The sequence below is a fragment of the Eurytemora carolleeae genome, unplaced genomic scaffold (assembly GCF_000591075.1).
Source record: "Eurytemora carolleeae unplaced genomic scaffold, Eaff_2.0 scaffold816, whole genome shotgun sequence".
NCBI lineage: Eukaryota > Metazoa > Arthropoda > Copepoda > Calanoida > Temoridae > Eurytemora > Eurytemora carolleeae.
Window position 1 is genome coordinate 267,897 of NW_019396746.1, and position 23,040 is coordinate 290,936.

Genomic DNA, 23,040 nt, shown 5'->3' on the forward strand with positions numbered 1-23,040 from the left:
ACAGTCAAGAACAAAGAGAATAGAATATATATTAGAGTGGAATTTACAAGAAAAAAGTGTAAAACTGCCATCTTGTTGTACTGTTTCCATACTGCAGGTGTACTTCACATATTAATCCTTTTGGACCCTGGAATATCATTTTATTGAAAATCTAAAACTATTGTTAAAAGAAAACCAAATTATGAAATAGGCTGGTTTCATAATTGACCAATGATCATTTCACATAGGACTCTATGCCTTTCACTTTACAAACGATGATTTTCCGTTATAACTATAAATCAAATGATGTTTTTTATTCACCTAATTCATTATAAAGTTTATATAACAGCTTTAAAAAATTCGAAATTGAAATGAATAGTCTAGGGAACATACTGTATTAATGTACTCTACTGCATATAATTTGTGAACATTTACATGATTTGTACACTTTGAACTCCCTTTCAGGCTGAAAGGGACTGAAAAAATCACACCGAGAGATTCTTCAAATACCCCTCTAATATATTTTCTATTCTCTATGGATTTAGCTCTTTCCATCACTAACATTGCATCATTCATATATTCCCTAACTTTGCTATGATTTGTTAAATAATAAACTTCTTCAAAAAAAAGGTAAGAACTGGATTTCATATTATATATGCTGTTTAAGGATGAAGATAAAAGTTTACAAAGAAAGGAGGAAAAATTATTAGAACAATTTAAAGAAGCTCAAGAACTGAAGACGAGTGTATTCAAGAGGGTTTCAACAGTTTCAGCATTTATTCAGGAACTACTAGGAGACCAGGAACAGTCTCTTCATACACTGTACACACGTGTACGTGTACAGCTGTTAGTACAACAACGGCTCCTGGCGGATAAAATGGAAATCACAGAACAAAAAATTGCGGCACTTCGCACACTTTAGTTACACATTTCTTCTCAAAATACATTGTCTTAAAAACCTGAAAATACGACTTTCCTTAACAAATTTATAAATTTTTCCTTAACGTGCTTAATTAATAGTCTTTACTATTGATTAGTGAGGAATGAGGATATTGTCCTATTGTTGATTATAACATACTCCGACAGGACCTTACTTATCTGTTAATTATACATTGTATTTTGTTAGATGTTAGTTGGTCAAATAAAGGCTGTGTTAAAACAAAGAATTCGTTCATTTCTAATTATAAAAACTATATTTTCTGGTTATTACTTCATACAGTGATACTCTAAATAGCCCGGAAAAATAGAAATTGAGAAATTCAAAGTCGTCTTTAACCTAAGAATTGGATTGCGGCATTTATTATGGAAACCTGATTTTAGCAATATGCTTTAATGAAAAAATAAACACAATAGCACTAATCTCAACAATTAAAAAAATATGCTCTGCCAGATTTATACAAAAGAGATTAAAAATATTGTTGAAATTTCAATAAAAAACGTGAAAATGTCTCATTCAGAACGAAATTCTTACTATCTCATGAAAGCTCAAAAATGACAAACCACATTTGATAATTTTAGCATTCAAAAATTTAACAATTAAGTATTCTACTAAAAACATTATACAAGCAATAAGAAATAAGTCATATTCACAGACTCGCAATTCAATAGTTATTTTTAAAAAAATTATGGCACCAGTTTGAATATCAAATTCATTTAATGAATTTAAAAGTTTAAGAATTAGGTTTTTACTTCTATGTACTATGAACGATTACCCAAATATGGAAAAATTATCTAGCATCATTTTAATCCTAAATTCTCAAATTCATTCAAAGCATTAAAAAATTTAACAATTAAGTTATTAAAAAAAAAGATCTCAAATTTTAAAATTCGTTTAACGCATTTAGAAATTTAACAATTATATACTTATGTGAGAACCAGGAAGAGTTAGTTTTGGTTTAAGCTACCCCAAATGAAAATGACCCCAAATGACCCCAAATGAAAATGTGGGTTTTGTCGTGTGTCAATCCTGTTTCTCTGTGACTCGCAAGGCTAAACTACGCTGAAAAAAATCCAGACCATATCATTTTAGTCTGCTAATTTGCGACTTCTCATTTTTTAGTCTTGAAAATTAAAAATCATTTATTTTGCGCCGTACAGAGTCGCAGACTTGAACCAAATTGAAAAAAATATGACCAAATGATTCAAGTCTGATCTGAAATTTTCAAGAATTTTAAAAAATGAGAAAATTCTCAAAGTCGCAAAAAATAGATTAGAATCTCTCAATCTTTACTTCAATGTGTTTCAAGTCTGCGACTTATCGCGAAACTGAAATAAATCAGAATGACGATTTGAAAATCACAAGAATGAGAAAAGTCGCAAAGTCGCAAAAAAAAAAAACACTAAAATCAAATGGTCTTATTTTTTTCAATGTGGTTCAAGTCCGCGACTGCAGAAATAAATCATAAATTGACTTAAAATGTGGTAAAAGCAAGGTTTTATAATAAGGTTAGTTACTCTCGATGCACTCCAATGTACGGAAAATGTCGTCTCCTATGTCCTAAAATAAATAGATAAATATCCAATATGATGCCACTTTCGCCTCTATAATCAATAACGTCATATTGGATAGACGGCATTTTAGTAGATCTTATGGAGACGGCATTTTCCGTACATTGGAGCGCATCGAAAGTAACCAACTTGTCTTATTTCAATGTTTTTTTTCTAGATAAAATAAGCTTTGAAACAAAGCAGAAGTCAAAATTTAACATTAGCACACGATGAATACTTTTCAGTACGTTCCTTATGAAATTCACGATGAAGTGAGTAAGTACACAATAGTTTCATAAACTATATTTATTTCAAATCTAAAAATATTCCAGACAGCTTATAATATTGGTTTATATTTACGTCGTAGAAAACTTAATATTAAAGATATTAGTGACAAAATCAAAACATATAAACTTATGAAGCCCGTTGAAGCTACACAAGTTGGAGCAACATATTAAACTTTTAGGAGCAGGTTGGATCTACAGATATACCAGCTAAAGGAGCAGGTTGGGGCTACAGATATATCTGCTATAAGAGCAGGTTGGAACCAAAAATATTTCTGTCATAAAAGCAGGTTGGAGCTACAGATACATCTGATAAAAGAGCAGGTTGGAGCTACAGATATATCTGCTATAGGAGCAGGTTGGAACCAAAAATATTTCTGTCATAAAAGCAGGTTGGAGCTACTGATATATCTGCTATAGGAGCAGGTTAGAGCTACAGTTATAAGTGCAATAGGAACAGGTTGGAGCTACAGATATATCTGCTAAAGGAGAAGGTTGGAGCTACAGATATATCTGCTATGGGAGCAGGGTGGAGCTACAGATATATTAGTTATAGGAGCAGGTTAGAGCTACAGTTATAGCTTCAATAGGAACAGGTTGGAGCTACATATATATCAGTTATAGGAGCAGATCGGGGCTACAGATATATCTGCTATAAAAGTAGGTTGAAGCCAAAAATATTTATGTTATAGGAACAGGTTGGGGCTTCAGATATATCTGCTATAAGAGCAGGTTTGGGCTACAGATATATCTGCTTTAGGAGCAGGTTGGAGCTACAGATATATCTGTTATAGGAGCAGGTTGGAGCTACAGATATATCTGTTATAGGAGCAGGTTGGAGCTACAGATATAAAATCTTCAGTGAGGTCTGTTATAAATCAATTTTTTTCTTCAAAAATCAATTTTTTACTCAAGTTTTATTTTTTTAAATCCACGGGCAACACCGGGCACTTGTCTTAAAGATCGTTTTTTGGGACGTCCTGTAATTAAAACCAACTTTACCTTGATAAACCAAAGGAACCCTGAACAAAGAAGAAGAATAACAATAAACCCGTAAGCCATTATCTTATCACAGGCCTCCATTTCAGAATAATGATGCCTGAAATATACTCAATCAAAAACAATTTGAATTTGAAGCAAAGTACTCGCCGACATTGAATTGTCCGGTTTTATAATTCTACTCAACTAACTTAGTTTACCGGTCAAATTGCTATAATTCTACTCAACTAACTTAATATCCCGGTCATATTGCTATAACTTTACTCAACTAACTTAATATACCGGTCATACTTAAAATTCTACTCAACTAACTTAATATACCGGTCATATTGCTATTATTCTACTCAACTAACTTAATATACCGGTCAAATTGCTATAATTCTAATCAACTATCTTAATATACCGGTCATATTGCTATAACTCTACTCAACTAACTTAACATCCCGGTCATACAAGATATTTGATCTACTGATCGAAGTTTAATAGCCTGGTCATAAAGATATTTCCTCTTCTGACTTAAGTTTAATAGTCCGGTCATAAAGATATTTGATCTACTAACTGAAGTTTAATAGCCCGGTCATAAAGATATTTCATCTACGGACTGAAGTTTAATAGTCCGGTCCAAAAGATATTTGATCTACTGACTGAAGTTTAATAGCCTGGTCATACAGATATTTGATCTACTCACTGAAGTTTAATAGTCCGGTCCAAAAGATATTTGATCTACTGACTGAAGTTTAATAGCCTGGTCATAAAGATATTTGATCTACTGACTTAAATTTAAAGTCCGGTCATAAAGATATTTGATCTACTGACTGAAGTTTAATAGCCCGGTCATAAAGATATTTCATCTACTGACTGAAGTTTAATAGCCCGGTCAAAAAGATATTTGATCTACTGACTGAAGTTTAATAGCCTGGTCATACAGATATTTGATCTACTCACTGAAGTTTAATAGCCTGGTCATAAAGATATTTGATCTACTGACCGAAGTTTGATAGCCCGGTCATAAAGAAACTTGATCTACTGACCAAAGTTTGATAGCCCGGTCATAAAGATATTTGATCTACTGACCGAAGTTTAATAGCCCAGTCATAAAGATATTTTATTTAAGTTTACCGAAGTTTGATAGCCCGGTCATGTAGCTGATGTCTATGCCGGTCATCTGCAAGTCTATTGTTCAGCAGCTGATCTATCTTTACCATCTTTCTCCTAAAGAAAACAAAATTTTTAATAATACCTAATTAAGATATCTTTTAGGTTTCCGAAAATTATACTTGGGGATAGCAGCTGTGCATGGCTGGTGATTATATGATTATATCTGAAGGTAGCAGCTAGTTTATAGCTGGTTATTATACCTGGAGGTAGCAGCTAGTTCTTGGCTGGTTATTATACCTGAAGGTAGCAGCTAGTTCATGACTTGTAATCTTTACATCTGAAGCATCAGACTCACCAGAAGGAAAAAGTTCATCCTTCACATTCGACTGTATATTCAACTGTATTCCAGATTGTACACTTGGAAGCCCTCCGGACTGGCTGTTTTCCATTAATCTACAGACACTCTACATATTTTGAATTCAAGACCTGGACCGAATTGTCTCAAATTTTGAGATTTTAAGCTGAGTGGAAAAACTTTTATTTCAAAAATTTAGTTTCCCGGTAAAATCGACAAAGTGCGGGTAAGCGGCGGGAGTATCTGTGAGTAACCTGGGCAACTCTGGTGGCTATTAAATTAGTAAAGTCTAATTTGTGAGCAATCCTACATAACTTGCATAGAATGGTACATTTTTTACCCAAAATGCAAAAACATACTACATAAACCCTCCTCCAAGTACTCCAACTACTCCCTCAACTAGGTCCTCTAGGTGTCCTTCACACCTTCCACCATTGGAACTCATTTTATAATTTCTGCAAGTTTTAGTTTTTAATAATATTGTATACTCATAACAAAAGTGAGACCAGGGAATAGGAATGAAGGGAAAGAAAATGGCGCTGGATTGGCATGAGAAAGCCAGTCGCACTGCTTTGCAGACCAGTACGGTAACCTTACACACACTCTTCTGGTACAGACATGCAACATGACTACAGTCAAGGAAATTGCAGAACAATGTCGTCAATTATAATTAAACTTGAATAACGAGTAGTTTATCGTAAACTTTAATCAAATTATATTTTTTTTTCATGCAAATTTTGCTTATAGTGTTGACTAAATAATAAATAATATATTACATGCATATTAAACTTATTTCCAAGTAAATAATTAACAATAAACAAATGTACTCTCCTAGACTGTACAAATACCGAGATTCTAACCGTACTGTATAAACCTACAGTACACACCTTTGGTACGGTAACCTTACACACACTCTTTTGGTAAAGACACACGCACATGACGTTTCCGTCCCCTGAGTGAGACCCATAAAGACGAACGTGGGACTCAAGTTGTGATTTTAAATGGGAAAATAAACAATTGAAGCAGATGAATTGTATATTGTCTTCAGGATCATCTCACTTTATGATAGAAGTTCAATCTGGTAAAAATATTTATTTCTTGTAACAACAAAAACACACATGATATTGCTCAAATGCACATGATATTGCTCAAATGCACACGATATTGCTCAAATGCACAAAATATTGCTCAAATGCAGATGATATTGCTTAAACGTCGGCTTACTATTCCACAATTTTATGGGTTCCAACTTTTACTGCAAGTATGATGATGTCTTGTATAATAGGCGATATCCTCAGTATACACTTCCTCAGTATACACTTCCTCAGTATACACTTCCTTTTCCACTTTGATAAGTTGGTTTTCAAGCTACTAGTAAAAATATTTACTTTATTTATTTTATTTATTTATTTATTTTAATTTATTTATTAAATAAGATTGCTAAAATGTCGTCTTTTTATTCCACAATTTTATGGGGTTTGCTGCAAAATTTCTGTCAATAGGTAATATCTGGGCAAATAGAGAGCAGAGTGGATAACTCTGTGAATTGTTCAGTCCAACTGGTAAAGCAGGAATTCTGCTAAAACTCTCCTCAGCAAACATTTCTTGTCAGCCTGGTGTGCCTTGACAAATTCTTTTGCTAAGGCATCAGAATTTTTACAAAAACGAGACCTTGACATATTACATGCTGATAACATGATGGAAGATCTGATAAAGGTATTCATTTTTTCTATTTTTTCCTTACAGTCAATTAAAAAATGTATTTCCTTAAAGGGACTGTAAGCGTAATTTCAATTTCGCCTTTATGCAAAGATGACAATGCTTGATTTACAACATTACCCTTTAAAGCTTGTCTGACCAGGTATGAATAAGATATTATAGAGGACGTGAGTCAGACTCTAAAAAAAACGCATAAACAACTTCCAGTATATATATTTCTTATAACTTATTACTAGAGGGTTCAGAGCTAGAGTCAATATCGATATCGCACGTGTAGATGTTTTATCAGTACTATGCCCCGTATCCGTTCTATCTCATTCTGTTGAATCTTGTGGAACTAGTTTAACGCGGCCAGGCATCGTCTTCCACAATATCCATGTTTTAGGAGAAATTCACATGAATATACAGAAAACACGCATCGACATTTTTAATCAGATTAATGTTTCAATGGTACAGTTGTAAATCTGGCATTGCTATCTTTGCATGTTGGGACGCTTAAAATTAGGCTTACAATCCCTTTAATATCGAAACTATCTAAGGAAATTTTTCTAAATCTCAAAATATTTTAATTTCTCAATCTGGTGGAACAGGATCACTACTGACTAATTGATTATATTTGGTCTGCTGAGCTATGGCGAAAATTTAAAAGTGTGGTGAACTTCTAGATGTCGAGATAGTGCCTACTGCCTACTGCCTCTTCGCTGCAGTAAACAAACTATGCGAGATGATACTCCTGAGATGAGATTTTAAAAGATTAAACCAGAGTAAAACCAGGTCTTTGTGTCTGTTTGACCCAAGTAAAGCTAAAGTCAAGACCCGGGTTTTGGATGGCCTTGAGTTATGTAAAAACCAACCATCTTGGGGCTTTCTCTCTTTAAGGCTCGAGTCTTCACCAGCCATGATGATCGTGAATTTCGTAAAATCTTTTATATTTACCAGAATTGACCATATTTGGTCTGCTGAGCTATGGCGAAATTCAAAAGTGTGGTGAGCTTCTTGATGTCGAGATAGTGCCTCTTCGCTGCAGTAAACAAACTATGCGAGATGATACTCCTGAGATGAGATTTTAAAAGATTAAACCCGAGTAAAACCCGGTCTTTGTGTCTGCTTAGACCCAAGGAAAGCTAAAGTCAAGACCCGGGTTTTGCATGGCCTTGAGTTTAGTAAAAACCAATTATCTTGGATTTTTCTCTCTTTAAGGCTCGAGTCTTCACCAGCTGATGATAGTGAATTTAGTAAAATCTTTTATATTTGCCAGAATTGACCATATCTGGTCTGCTGAGCTATGGCGAAATTCAAAAGTGTGGCGAGCTTCTTGATGTCGAGATAGCGCCTCTTTGCTGCAGTAAACAGTTCTGACTATTTCAAGAATACGGTGGCAAAAGAATTATTGACATTACTTCTGGCAAATTTGAGATTAAGGTTTGGAAGCACCAGATCAGATGTTTGCGTTAACACCAGATAAGATGTTTGCGTTAACATCAGATAAGATGTTTGCGTTAACATCAGATAAGATGTTTGCGTTAACATCAGATAAGATGTTTGCGTTAACATCAGATAAGATGTTTGTGTTAACATCAGATAAGATGTTTGCGTTAACACCAGATAAGATGTTTGCTTTAACATCAGATAAGATGTTTGTGTTAACACCAGATAAGATGTTTGCTTTAACATCAGATAAGATGTTTGTGTTAACACCAGATAAGATGTTTGCGTTAACACTAGATAAGATGTTTGCGTTAACATCAGATAAGATGTTTGCGTAAACACCAGAAAATCTTCTTAACAAAACATCAGATGACGTCCTTCAAGATCTGGACGAATTCACCAATCAGTTACTTGAGCTCCTTGAGCTTTACTTGGGCCTAAGCAGACGCAAAGACCGGGTTTTACTCGGGTTTAAACTTTAAAAATCTGATCTCTGGAGCTGTTAATGTGTTGGGTGCAAGTTTCTCTGCACAAAGTCGGCAATATTATAGAATTTATTTAAATTGTATTTTATTTTATTGTACTGTATTGTCTGAGCTCTATACTGAGTAAATCATTGAAATGTTTGTGCAAGAAAACCTATCTAAACATTTCAAAGAAATTTTGTATCAAAGTGAAAATATAATTTTTTAATGATGCTGTGATTATTGATTAAGCTAGCTGTGATGAAGTTAAGTGAAAAAGATAAAGTTAAAGAGTTAAAGTTAGTTTTTTGAGCAAATAAATGATTTATTAGACTCAATAAGGTTTGTAAAACCCAAAAATTTAGTGTTTTTAGTGTATTTTCATGGCATTAATTGACTTTCTGAACAAAACAATTAGAGGATAAAAATCAAAATTGAAATCTANCTGCGTATAATATGTAAGATGCAAACTAATAAACATGGGAAATTAGTGTACTGAATATTTTTACAATTTTCAGTCCTATCCTTCTCCATTAACAAAAATGATATCAAAAGAGAAAAGTTGGGAATAAAATTATAGAAAAATAGTATATCGATCTCTACCATATCATAGCTTGCCCCTATCGCCTGTCCGCCTATACGCCATTTGGTATGATGCGCCATTTTGTTCAGTTACCCACCATTTCGTTCAAATATCCGCCATATTGGTAAGCTATCCGCCATATTGGTAAGATAATCGCCATTTTGGAATGATATCCGCCATTTTGGGATGATTTCAGACATTTTATTCAGATATCAGGCATTTGGGTAAGATATCCGCCATTTTAATAAGATATCCGTCATCTGTATAAAAATTTGGCTTGTCTGTCTGTCTGTTTGTTTGTATCCAATAAACGTCAAAACGGCTGAATCGATCGGGCCCAAATTTTTTGTGTGACATTACGTGACCACAGAGAAGGTTTATGAATGATAAAAATTTAAAAAAATGTGTTTTAAAGGTTTTTAATTTTGTAAAAAAATATATATTCTTGAAAATCCGCGAATTTTTTTTTAAAATCTGCGAAATTTTTTTCTTCTTAAAGTCTGAGGAACGGTTAAAACGATACTACTGATCCAATTACCTTATTTGGAAACAATTTATTTTTGCAGGCGCTTTTCATACGTTTTTCTTTTCAGTTGTAAAATTGATAAAATTTTACAGTATGATAACTGGGAGGTTTTAAGTTACTTGTTTAGAACAATTTAGGACCCTTAGAACATTTTATAAACACGTTTTCTTAGATATCTCTTTTATATAAAGATTTGTTATATACTAGCTTGGGAACCCAGCGCTGCCAAGGTTACTAAAAGTTACTTTCGCCGTTTACCCGCACTTACACGATTTTACCGGAAACTAAATTTTCGCTATTAAAGCCAACCTACTCAACTAAGAATCTTAAACCCAGGCTAAGAACATTCCCGTGGGTCTTCCGAGTTCCCCAATCAAAATTTGAGGCAAATCGGTCAAGGGGTTCCTGGGTCATGATCGGACAAACAAACAGACAAAGAGTGATTTTAACTATAGATCCAAACAGTTACTCCGAGTCCGATATACTTATTTATATCGGGTTTTATTACTAAATAGTATATCTCCTGAATCTGAGTCAAACTGTGATGAATGATAAAATAATGAAATAATGAAATTCATGATGATGTAAAGGGACTAAAAGCGTAATTTCAAGTGAACCTCCATGCAAAGATGGCAATACCCGAGTTACCACAGTATCCTTGAAACTTTAATCTGATCAAAAATGTGGAAGATTTGACGTTTTATCTGGATCGAAAAGTGATTATTTTTTAAGTTTCTCCGGTGTTTTTATTAACAAGACATGCGGCGCAAGTCACTTTTGCAGATAACCCGCAAATGAATATTTAATGAAACAAAAACATTGATGTATAATTCAAAAGTACCGTTGTAAATCGGACATTGCAATTTTTCATTGGAGGGTCACTTGAAATTACGCTTACAGTCCCTTTAAATAAGTACTTGACGTTGCCCGGACTGTATAAATATCTCGCCTACAGGAATTTTTCCAGGTCAGCGTCATTTATTTTCTTCTCCAGGTGAGGTTGAATCCCCTCTTGGGGTCTGAAAGTGAAAACCCCCTAGCTAAAAAATATTTTTATCATACGGGTAACGCCAGGCCCTTCAGCTAATAAAGCTCTTTGCTCATATATATGTGTTTGCATGAATTTTTTTATCCAAAATATAATTTATTTTTTTTCAAAAATTAAATTTATTTTTCAAACTTCGAATTAAAAACCTTCACAGCCACGCCGGGCACCTCAGATATTATATTCTATTTTATTTGTGAAATTAACTTTCCCTGCATTATTATGACTAAGGTTTCATTATAAATCACAAAACCTCGATCCCACCTATTCCATTTCTGCTGAATTTCAATAAAATTATAAACTTGAATATAAGTGTTAGTTTATATTTTCACTCTTACACTCGTACAAAGAACATTTTTTTTGCAAACTTTCCATTTTCATTTAAATTTTTTCTTATAAAGTCTTTTATGGATTTTTTTCGTCATAGTTGGTCGCATTTATAATGTTGTTCTCTTTTTCAAACGCCAATTATAAACTTTCAAAATAACTTTAATACTTTAGGAGAAATTTTTTTTCCAGATTGAAAAAACGACAGAAAAAAATTCTCTGGCATCGTTTATTATTAAGAGGGAGATCAAAATGTTGATCATCATGGATCACTTTAAAACGTCACTAATAATCCCTTTAAAGGGACTGTAAGCGTAATTTTAAGTGACCCTCCATGCAAAAGATGGCAACGCCTGATTCACAAAGGTACCCAGAAAACCTTAAATCTGATCAATATTGTGGAAGATATTGTCGTTTTTTCTGATGATTTCTATGATGGAGTCTTGCAGTGGAAATGTTTAAATCACTTTTGTAGAGAAGAAATCACAATTTAAAACAATTAGTTTTTTAAACTACAAACATTGATAACTATTTCATACTTCATCAGACATAGCTTTGAAGGGTTCGTTGTGAATCAGGTCACTTGAAATTACGCTTACAGTCCCTTAAATAAAAAAAGTTATTTGGTTTAATTTCACATTAATGAATAAAGAAAGCTATAAGACAGATCAAGAAACGTATGTCGATGCATATTAAAGAAATATTTAAAGAAATGTATATTTGAGTAAACTTTGAAACTCAGCTTTATTTCAAATCAAATTGAATTTATGATTATAAGATTTTGAAGATAAGATATATTCAATAGGGCAACTTCGTTCTTTCGGGCTTACGTTTAGTTTTCAAACGCTGACGAGTGACGGCCCGCTCAGTTGTTGCTGTTATGTAGACAGAGAAAGACGTGGAACACTCTTTAAAATGGGTGATAATAGAAATAATTTTAGAAGACAAAATTTAAACCGGAAAAGTGTGAGAGAAGGTCGATGTTACAGTGTTGTAGTTACTGACAAGGAAATAGAACTGTTAAAGAAACAGGAGATTAAGGAGAATAAAGAGAACCAGAGTCCTAAACCTAATCCTGGTTTTGTTAAATCCATGTGTAAATTTTACTCCGGTGTGTTTACTGCCAGCTCTGGTGGGAAACCGGTTCAAAGATCGAACAGTTTGTCGGAGAACAAAGATAAAAATGGAAGCCAGAAATCCACCAAACCTTCTCCCTTGGAAATCCGGCGAACCTGTAGTTTTCAGGATAAATCACTGGGAGATACTGAAGAGTTCCAGGAGAGGTCTATCTCTGAGAGTCCCCAACTATCTCCGACCTGGCAAAGTATTAAAAGTCAAGACTCTGGATTCTCTGACTCCGGAGAGAGTGAGGAGGGTCGGAGCCCTGAACTCAATATCTACTATGTCCAAGAGGAGTCTCGTGATAAGTTATCTGGCAGCTTGAGTACAGTTTCTAGTCTGCAGACAGGATTGAGATTGAAACTTGAAGGAGAACCCAGATCACTCCACCAGACTAGAACAGAGCTAGCCAAGAGTATGTTTAAGGCGGACTGTAACTCCGCCAGTAAGTTGATCCATTTTATAAACGCCAGGAATAGGGAGAAGGTTCTGCAGAGTAGAACCTTGTCTCCGGTAGACTCTGCTCCGCTCCGACCCAAACCCTCCGGACCTATGTTCAGTACACCCCTGAGATCATCTTTCAGACAGAGACCTAGAACCATTATTGGTATTGAAGAGGCGCACACTCCTGTGAAAGTTGAACCCAGATCTAAACTAAGAGAGATAAAAAACCGTCGGAGATTATCTCATTCAATCCAGTCCTTACAAGGAGTTGAACTTGATAAACCTGGAGTTCATGAGACCATAATTGAGCATGGAGATATCCTAGACCCAACCCTGCTCCAGGATACACAGAACAGTAGGATTAACTCCTCCAACCTAAGTGGAAGAGAAGTGAATGAGTTAAACTCTAGTCAGACTGATCCTGTTTATGAATGGTGGAGAGACCTATTGGTTATGACTGACTCCGAGTGCATGACTTATCTTCAAAGTAAACCAATCCTACCTAGATTAGGACAATCAGCCTCTAATCAGCAGACCTCCAGCCTCCAAACCTCCAGCCGAACAGCCTCTAGTTTAGCCTCGTTGCTTAGGAAACCCAGTTTGAATGTTCAAAGGATCAATTATATTATAGAAGCTAATCAAATAATTCAGGATACAATTGTTCAATTCACCAGGTAAATTGGTCTTATGATCATAATGAATATTACTCTTCAACATGCAACTAATCAAATTCATCTAAAAATTGTTGAGGTTTTAAAAGGACTTTAAGTGTAATTTTAAGTGAGCTTCCATGCGAAGATGACAATGCCCGATTTACAACAGTACCCTTGAAACCTTCATCTGATCAAAATTGTGGAAAATACCGTTGTTTTCCTGACTTGGAAAGTGTTTAATACTAAACATTTCTTCATTGCTTCTTGCAAAATATGGACCCCTTTGCAGAGTAACCAAATGTAAAGTAAATGAAAATAATCAGGTTAAAGAAACAAAGACGTGAATATCTAATTCATACTTGATTAAACAAAGTTTTTAAGGGTATCGTTGTAAATCGGTCATTGCCATCTTTGCATGGAGGGTCACTTGAAATTTCGCTTACAGTCCCTTTAATTAATTCTCAGTAATCCAACCCATTTTTAACCAATCTAAATCCATTACAACCAATTCTAATCAGTAATAAAAACCAAATTGAACTAATTTTAAAGCAATCAGCTTTAAAAAATATAATTCACTCGAGGCATTCTGAAAGCTCAAACCAAAGCTTGGGTGTTAAAATGAGAGGGATGGGTGTGGGGGAAATTTTCAATTTTCTTCGCTATTTTAGATCAAATTGAAGTAAATTTCATGACTCGTAAGTTTAAGAAATCTCATTTAGTGCGTATTTTGGTCAAGATTAGTACTTAATAATTCAGCTTTTTCAAGAAAAAAACGATTCCAGAAGGTTTTAAAAACATTTCATGTTAACATTATTTACACTGACAAAAAATAATTTTTGTCTCTTTTTATACTTTTTTAAAAACCTGCTTTTTTTCTTATGTCTCCCATTTTCCCTCCTTCTCCAAGTTTAGAAGATTTTATGCTCGATAAATTTCATTTAAACATTTTTGTTTCAGAGAGTTTGGAGTGCAGAGTCAGATTGAGATGAATAAAGGAATAATGCAGTTGATAACCAGGATACAAGATTATGTTTATGATTATAACCAGGGTCTCACGGCTCTAGAAACAGTTTCATGTCGAGATTTGCCCGGTCTCCGGTCATCCAGTGATTTGCCCGGTCTGGACGGAACCTATGAGATTCTGCTACTCCAACAACAAGGAGTGCTTCATATCCTGGACAGGTTAAAACTCTGCTCCCATAGGAGTGAATACACTCCGACCAAACCTATCCTAGATATACGACGGGTTCTAGGACACCTGGAGAAAGGGTTTCTCAAGTTGGCGGATCTAACCCTGAGAAAAGAATTGAAGAGCGTTGTTGAAGCTCTATCTTCTCCACACAACGATCTGTTTACAATTGAATCCTTGAATATTCTGATAGGACTTGGAAACCAGCAATCTCAGCAGGTCAACTCAGTTCTATCGGAGATTAAAACTATCGAAACCTTGGTCCAGCTTTGCGAATCGACCAACAGTCGAGAGGTTCAACTTCTCTCTCTCCGATCTATTAGTTCTGTATCCTGTACTATAGAGTGTATCCGGAACCTGGAAAGCGCTGGAGGGATCAGTATGATCTCGAGGCTTCTTGTCTCCGATCCTTCTCTCGAGGTGAGAGTTGAGGCTGCCGGAGTTCTAGCACAGATAACATCTCCCTGGATCTCGGATAACCACCGGGTCTCCGGGTTGGATGATCATGTCTCCAGGTTGGTTCCTCAGCTCTCTAACCTGGCGAGGTTACAGTGTGGAGAAGATAGTTTCCTTCTTGTCTCTGCTGCACTAGCAAACTTAACCTTCATGGAACCCTCCTGCCTAGAGAACCTTCTCCAGTGCTCAACCTCTAGGATTCTTATGAGCAGGGTTGAGTCTACTCCGTTTATCTCCTTGTTTGCACGGGACCAGGTTGTCACTGTGCTGGCCAACCTAGCTGGAGTTGAACCTGGACGAGAGAGAATACTTCGGGACGGAGGAATAGAGTTCCTTGTATCCCAGCTTAATATTAATGTTGATACGGCGGATACCCAGGCGGAGCTCGAGGCGGTGGAACGAATGCTGAAAAAATCCGCCATTGCACTCTGTAGAATATGCCTGGGTGAGGCGGAGTGTAGGTTACTTGAGCAGGTTGGAGGGGTAGAGAGGGCAGTTCAGTTATCCCAGGAACCAGCTTCAAGGAACTACAGTGATTCTGTTCTAGTGGCTTGTTTAGCTCTACTCAGGAGAGTTTCATCAAACCTTAACCTAGAAATAGAACAGAGTTTAATCCAGGACTCTCTAGTTCAATCCTTCAGAGAGTTAAGCAGTAAACATGAAAGTTATGTTTGAATCTGAGAAAAGCATTGTGATAAATTTAATCATGTTTATACCAAAGAAATATAGATTTTATCAAATATCTAGGTGGTCTACGGACTAAAATAAATCTCCTAATATTTTATTTTTGTTAATTTTCACGAACTTTCATCGAGGCCTTGACCCCTAGAGAGTCCAATGACGGTTAGGAATTTGTTAAATAATTTCAAGAAATGGAAGAAAGCAAATATAGTTTTCTTACAAATGTGAATAAAGCTTCAAATATGCTGGAATCATATTTCCAGAAGATTCGTTTATTCACAGTCTGCAGATAAGANCAAGAAATGGGGGAGGAGGGGGGGGGGTTATGAAATATAAAGTATGTATTGAATTATCACAATAAGAACTCAAAAGTAGCATTCATTGATTGCTTGGGACTGTAAGCGTAATTTCAAGTGAACTTTAATGCAACAAAGGCAATGCTTTGATTTATATCTAGACCCTTATACCATTAATTACATAACATAAATAAACTGACGTTTTTCTGAGTCGAAAAGCGTTTATTTTCTTCTTTTCAGCAAGAAATGCGTCAGTTCTTTTCGCAGAGAAACCGCGAAAATGAAAATGAAATTAAACAGTTTAAAGAAACTAAAACATGGATATCAAATTCAAACAAAAATTTCAATTGAGTACTGTTGTAAATCGGGCATTGCCATGCAGGGTCAATTAAAATTACGCTTACCAAGTCCCTTTCAAAGATTAGTTGAAAAAGAGTTTTGGGATCCAGTCCAGAGTGATTTTTATTTTCATCTATCCAGACCAAAGTTAGTGCTTTCAAAAAGAAAAATATTTCCGTCAAGAATATACAGCATCATAAATATTTTCGACAAGAATATACAACATCATAAATATACAGCATCATAAATATTTCGACAAGAATATACAGCATCATAAATATTTTCGGCAAGAATATACAACATTATAAATGTTTCCGTCAAGAATATGCAACATCATAAATATACAGCATCATAAATATACAACATCATAAATATAAAACATCATAAATATAAAACATCATAAATATAAAACATCATAAATATAAAACATCATAAATATAAAACATCATAAATATTTCCGTCAAGAATATACAACATCATAAATATTTCCGTCAAGAATATACAACATCATAAATATTTCCGTCAAGAATATACAACATCATAAATATTTCCGTCAAGAATATACAACATTATAAATATTTCCGTCAAGAATATTCAACATCATAAATATTTTCGTCAAGAATAAAAATGCTACATCATAAATTGATGTTTTCAAAAATAATTTAAGCTGTAGGTTTAGGATGAAACAATTTTATATTATTTCTTTTTTATTTACAATGGTTGCTTATTTTTACACTCTATCTTCTCAAATCAGGGTTAGTCAAAAAAATAGTGTGATTAGCGGCGCACGCCTGGTGCAAAATTGTACCTTTTTGTGCAACTCTCCTTTCTGGTTTTTTTTGTTATTTGAATGGCTCAAAAAAATCCTGTAACCTTTTGTTCTCACAAAATTAAAAGTTCAGAAAGACAAAAATGTGTATACAAAATATTTCTTTCAAAATCAAAAATTTTATAAAGATTGAATAAAAGAATCACAGAAAGTTCGCAAAATTGTAAAAAGAAAATTCTCAAATTTCAGTTCTGGTTAATTTTCAAGGAAAAGTTATTTAAATTCTCCATTTCCTTTCTTCTTTGTATATTCTAAAGTTTTAAATATACGCTGTTCAATTGAAACCTGAAGAACCATTGAAAAACAATTTCTCCTTAAAAATTAGGCATCTTCGCATTTAGCGTCACTCAAAGTTACGCTTACCAAGGTATTAATGCAAGGAAAGTTTATTGCAGTTGAGTATACTCTGCGTACATATTGAAACCAGTTCTCTCTGGGCGCCTATAGTTTGTAAACAAGAATAGATGCGTCAGTGTTCGTTCAGTATCCGAGGAGGTCAAAACCATTTAATTTGGATAATTTTTTAAATTCACATACTGGTTTCCTATGACTAGAATATTTCATAGATTATTTTTGTGAAAATGGATTCCATGTCAGGCTGTGACATCCGTCTTGTGTTTACTTTTCCGCCTAAAGACAGTACAGTGCAGTACAAAAATGATTACACCTCTGAAATAACTTTCCTTGCATTAGTACCTTGCGCTTACACTCCTTTTAGTAAGTTAATGTCCAAGCTTCTTGTAAACATACATGCCCTGCAGAATTGCATAATTGTTATTTTAATAATGCTAAATGCTACAGTCAAAGTATTGCTTTAAGGGAAATATTAAAAAAAATAATCCCTAAAAAATCCGGCAAAGAGTAGCAATTATAATTACTTTAAGCTGATGCGGACTTATATTTATCTGGTCGAAGCAATATTAGGATTGTTAGAAATTTAAGCAAAAGAAGATGATCGGTTTAAAATATATCAAATCTTTATCTTGGGATCCAGGATTTGATAAAATACTTGCATCGTGTGTTGAAAACCTTTATCTTTTTAGTGTTTAAGTTCATGTCTGAGGGTAGGAGATAAAATACGGGGTAATGGATACTTCATGCTGAAATCTACTTACCCCATTTTTCCCACCAAATAATTCAGACTGCTCCGTGCCCTTATTCCTAGAATTGTAAGGCTATAACTTTTGAATATCAAGGACTTAGTTTTCAGTAGAAGCTAAAAACTAAAGAAAATATCCTAGGACAAAAATATATTTAAATAAATGACTATGAATCAGCAAGTTCTGGGGGGAGGGGGTGGTATGTAAATTGGAAGGTTTGGCCCCCTGGAGGGGGGGAAGGGGGTAAATGTTGGAGAAATTTCCTTGAAACTTGGTTTGCCATCGGGTGATGCTTTTTTGAGGAACCATTTCATTTTAAAATACTTTTTATACTGTTTAGGATATATAGTCTGTACCAAGGTTATAATGCAAGGAAAGTTAATTGCAGTTGCGTATACTCTGCGTGCATATTGAAACCAGTTCTCTCTGTGCGGAATTTGTAAACAAGAACAGATGCATCAGTATCCGAGGAGGTCAAAAACATTAAATTTTGATAATTTTGACAATGCACATAATAGTTTCCTTTGACCAGAAAATTTCAATGATTTTTTATGTGAAAGATGGATCCCATGTCAGGCTGCGACATCCGTCTTGTAATTACATTACCGCGCAGAGACAGTACAATGCAGTACAAAAGATGCGTAAACTTCTGAAATAACTTTCCTTACATTATAACCTTGCTCTGAACTAGGTATTGTTCGATCAGACCAAATTTCCATATTTAATGGAGAAATCTTCTGAACCTGTAAAGTATGCAGTATACTTTAGGATTTTGCAAAATTCGACTAGTTTTTGCAGTTATTTAGAATAAAAACGGAAACTTTTTAGCATGGATAAATATTCGAAGAATGTTTTGGCTTGCTTTGTTTGAGAGTTAGATGTTTAGTTGTTTTGTAGTAAAGGACCTACTCCATAAAAGTCTTTCAGACCCGTATCAATCCAGGTACAACTCAATCAGGAACTAACGGTTCCATGAATACCACTATCAATGTTAATCCGGACACAACTTTGTGAATAGCAATACTCGTTTCCTCTCGTCTTGTTATACTTTACGAAGCAAAAGAGCTTTTTAGTTTAGTAATACTTTACTATCAATGTCAATCAGGACACAACTCTATCTGTTTCGATTCCCAATCTATTTCTATTTTTCAAGAGAGGGATTCAGGACGCTTCTGGTTCGCTAATCAAGAAGTACTTACTCTCACACCCTAATCAAAGCGGAATTTAATTCCAACTGACGTGTATTTAGATATCCATGCTACAGGTTAAGTTAATTTACGTATTTACAAGATTTGCGTATATTAAAAGCGTAGTTAAGCTAATCACAATACAGGTTTGGCATAGTTATTTACAGACGTAGCTAGGTTAAATTAATCGCAATACAAGTTTTTCGTAGACATTTACAAGCACATGTAGGTTTATAGACAATGTACAAAGGAATATATCTAGGTATGTTCAGGTTAATAAATATAGGCTTTGCTACAATATTTGTTTCAGTTTGGGTAATTTGGTTTAGATAAGGAGGTTACGATGAACAGGGGTTTGATTTGGTTTAGCTGGCTTGGATCAATATGGACATTTTTTGTTTTATTTGTCAGCAGGTTATGATATGTTGGGTTTGACTTGTTTGGTTTATGGGAAGCACGTTGTTTTGTGTTGGCTTGTATAGTTTGGTTTATGGGAAGCACGTTGTTTTGTGTTGGCTTGTATAGTTTGGTTTATGGGAAGCACGTTGTTTTGTGTTGGCTTGTATAGTTTGGTTTATGGGAAGCATGTTGTTTTGTGTTGGCTTGTATAGTTTGTGGGTTTAGGTGGGTTTGGATTGGTAGATTTAGATTATTATTGGTAGGCTTGTTTGTTACTTTTCGGATTCTTTATTTTGGTTTGATTTTGCTTCCTTGATTTTCGGGGGTTTTATCGGTTTGGGCTGCCTAGAGGTTGGTGTGGTTTGCCTGGTTTGGGCTGGCTATATATTGGTTTGGCTGGTTTGGGCTGACCAGAGGTTGGTTTGGCTGGTTTGTGTTGGCCATAGTTTGGTTTGGGATGTCTGGTTTGGACTGGCTATAGGTTGGTTCGTCTGGTTTGGGCTGGCTATATGTTGGTTTGGTTCGTCTGGTTTGGGCCGGCTATAGGTTGGTTTGGCTGGTTTGGGCTGGATATAGGTTGGTTTGCCTGGTTTGGGGTGGCTAAATATTGGCTGTATAAAGTTTAACTTCCCCTTCAGGGCACAATAAACCCTAAATATAACCGTACACCCCCCCCCCCCNGATGGTTTGTCTGGTTTGGGCTGGCTATAGGTTTGGATGGTTTGTCTGGTTTGGGCTGGCTATAGGTTTGGATGGTTTGGATGGTTTGGGCTTGCTAAAGGTTTGTTTGGTTTGTCTGGTTTGGACTGGCTATAGGTGGCTCAAGGTTGAATTGGCTGGTTTGGGCGGGCTATAGGTTGGTTTGGCTGGTTTGGGCAGGCTATAGGTTGGTTTGACTGGTTTGGATTGGTTTGGGTTGGTTTGAATGGTTTACGATGAAGATAACAATAGCAACGGATTTTACAACAGTCCGTATTCTGCACCTGTTGAAATGGTGAAATGTTGAGCACTCATCAATAACTAGGGGAGGGGAGGAAGGATGACAAATGAAAGAGTATCCTGGAGTATCCTAGAGTATCCTAGAGTACCCTAGAGTATTCTAGAGTATCCTAGAGTACCCTAGAGTATTCTAGAGTATCATAGAGTATCCTAGAGTATCCTAGAGTATCCTAGAGTATCCTAGAGTATCCTAGGGTATCCTACAGTATCCTAGAGTATCCTAGGGTATCCTATAGTATCCTAGAGTATCATAGAGTATCCTACAGTATCCCAGAGTATCAGAGTATCCTAGATTATCCTAGAATATCCTAGAGTATCCTAGATTACCCTAGAGTATCCTAGCGTATCCTAGAGTATCCTAGAGTATCCTATAGTATCCTAGAGTATCCTATAGTATCCTAGAGCATCCTAAAGTATCCTTGAGTATCCTAGAGTATCATACAGTGTATCATATTCTATCTGTGTAGAAACATAATGCCTATGGAAATTCAGTATATTAATTAAGTATCTAAATATTTTAATTAAACATATTTGAAGATTCATATCTTAAAGATTTATAATTAATTTGATAAATCATCAAATATGTAAAATTTTATTTCCTTGTTCATTCATAAAACCAGTATTATCAATGCAATACAACAATTTAGATATTCAGATAATTATTATCATTATTTAAACATTTAACTTAAACTTTTTTTAAAACAAATTTAGACTTACTTGCGTAAGAAGCATCTTTGACAAACCTAAAATACAAAGGAATGCATCGATTGTCAATTAGGTGCATTTTAAAAATAGAAAACCACTGTCATAATTGTGAAACTTGCTTTGTCTTAATATTCGACAAAATAATTAGGATAAATGAAGATTATACAGAGCTGGGAACTTTTCTGTTGGATACCCTTAATCCTGATACCGTAATCTTTATATCCACTGTGAGCACATTTGATTTGCTCAAACTTCCTTGCTTCTGATTGGCTGTTCGGTTTCTACAACCGACACTCTGATTGGTTGAATTTTAGACACTTTTCTGGATATCTGCATATATATATAGTAATAAAAAGAGGAGATCAAGAATTGATCTCGATATCTACAATTCTAAAGTTTTCATCCTTGAAAATATTTTAGACCCTCCTACTGCCATTTTTCCTGTTGGTAATTAACGATATATTTTAAATTGAGATTTCTTATTATTCTTCGCTTTTGTCCCGCCATCTTTTTCCGACATTCTTCCAATTCCAGGTCCACAGAGAAATAAAACGGTTTCTGCCCTAGCTTTTGTCTAAATAGTAGTCTGTAATTCACCTGTAATATTCAGGGCTGTATCAACACAACAAACATAGTAAAATACCAATGTTAAAAATCATAAAATGTCATTAATTCCATTTTAAAATTTAAATGAAATTATTGTGCAGAGTTAATATTTAGCCCTGAATATTCCAGATGCTGGTATTAAGGATGGTTTCAGGTCAATTATATCCTTCAACATTAAAGCTGCATAATGTCATAGATAGATCGATAGATAGATAGATAGATAGATAANTATGTTATCTTCTCATCCTTTATTTTCATTCACAAAGATTAAAAACAAACTGCGTTATTGATATACTTTCTAAACATTTGCCTGCAAGAAGCTCCATCTGCCTTTAATGTTTAAAACGTATACAACACATTATGTCCTGGTAGATACGCAATACACATATATCTAAGCTGCAATATTTAGTTACAGGAATTTTCAACACGGGGTCTACTGCAAAGTGTCATAATGCCTTGGGCATTAATTTTCCGCACTTTTTTGCAGACCTAGATATGTACATTTTAAGAAAAAAAAGCACTTTTTTTAATTTTGGTTTTTGTGAATTTTTTTTGTAAATTTCTTGTTTATTTTGTATGAGAGCTTGTCATGGTGCCTCTGCTATATACTTTAATATCTCTACAACTAGGATTTCAATAGTACACAGTGGTGAGTAGGGAGGGGGTGGGGGGAGGGAGGACTTGGCGACCATCCTCTAGATTCTTTCTTCTTGAAGGTAGGGGGACCCTTACCCCCCCCCCCCC

At 34.8% G+C, this 23,040-nt stretch overlaps 3 protein-coding genes and 1 long non-coding RNA gene across 4 annotated transcripts in view; 2 read left to right on the forward strand and 2 right to left on the reverse strand.

Annotated features, from left to right (window-relative positions):
• LOC111708110 (uncharacterized) overlaps positions 1 to 1,142 on the forward strand; it is a 35,448-nt gene extending 34,306 nt beyond the window's left edge. Inside the window, exon 25 of the mRNA XM_023481376.1 lies at positions 647 to 1,142. Coding sequence (XP_023337144.1) covers positions 647 to 901 — 255 coding nt within the window. The 3' untranslated portion in view covers positions 902 to 1,142. The remainder of the gene's footprint in view (positions 1 to 646) is intronic.
• Positions 1,143 to 3,641: 2,499 nt separating this feature from the next.
• LOC111708129 (uncharacterized) lies at positions 3,642 to 5,329 on the reverse strand. The gene is made up of 3 exons (XM_023481402.1): positions 5,145 to 5,329; positions 4,869 to 4,961; positions 3,642 to 3,849 (listed from the first exon to the last, which is right to left on the reverse strand). The coding sequence occupies exons 1-3, from the start codon at positions 5,294 to 5,296 to the stop codon at positions 3,657 to 3,659; spliced, it is 438 nt and encodes a 145-aa protein (XP_023337170.1). The 5' UTR covers positions 5,297 to 5,329; the 3' UTR covers positions 3,642 to 3,656.
• Positions 5,330 to 12,101: 6,772 nt separating this feature from the next.
• Positions 12,102 to 15,939, forward strand: LOC111708123 (protein inscuteable homolog). Its single transcript, XM_023481394.1, has 2 exons — positions 12,102 to 13,531; positions 14,468 to 15,939. The coding sequence occupies exons 1-2, from the start codon at positions 12,210 to 12,212 to the stop codon at positions 15,828 to 15,830; spliced, it is 2,685 nt and encodes an 894-aa protein (XP_023337162.1). The 5' UTR covers positions 12,102 to 12,209; the 3' UTR covers positions 15,831 to 15,939.
• LOC111708124 (uncharacterized) lies at positions 15,684 to 18,786 on the reverse strand. Its single transcript, XR_002766594.1, has 3 exons — positions 18,416 to 18,786; positions 17,997 to 18,055; positions 15,684 to 15,746 (listed from the first exon to the last, which is right to left on the reverse strand). It is a non-coding gene; the product is annotated as an uncharacterized LOC111708124 (long non-coding RNA).
• Positions 18,787 to 23,040: the final 4,254 nt, after the last annotated feature.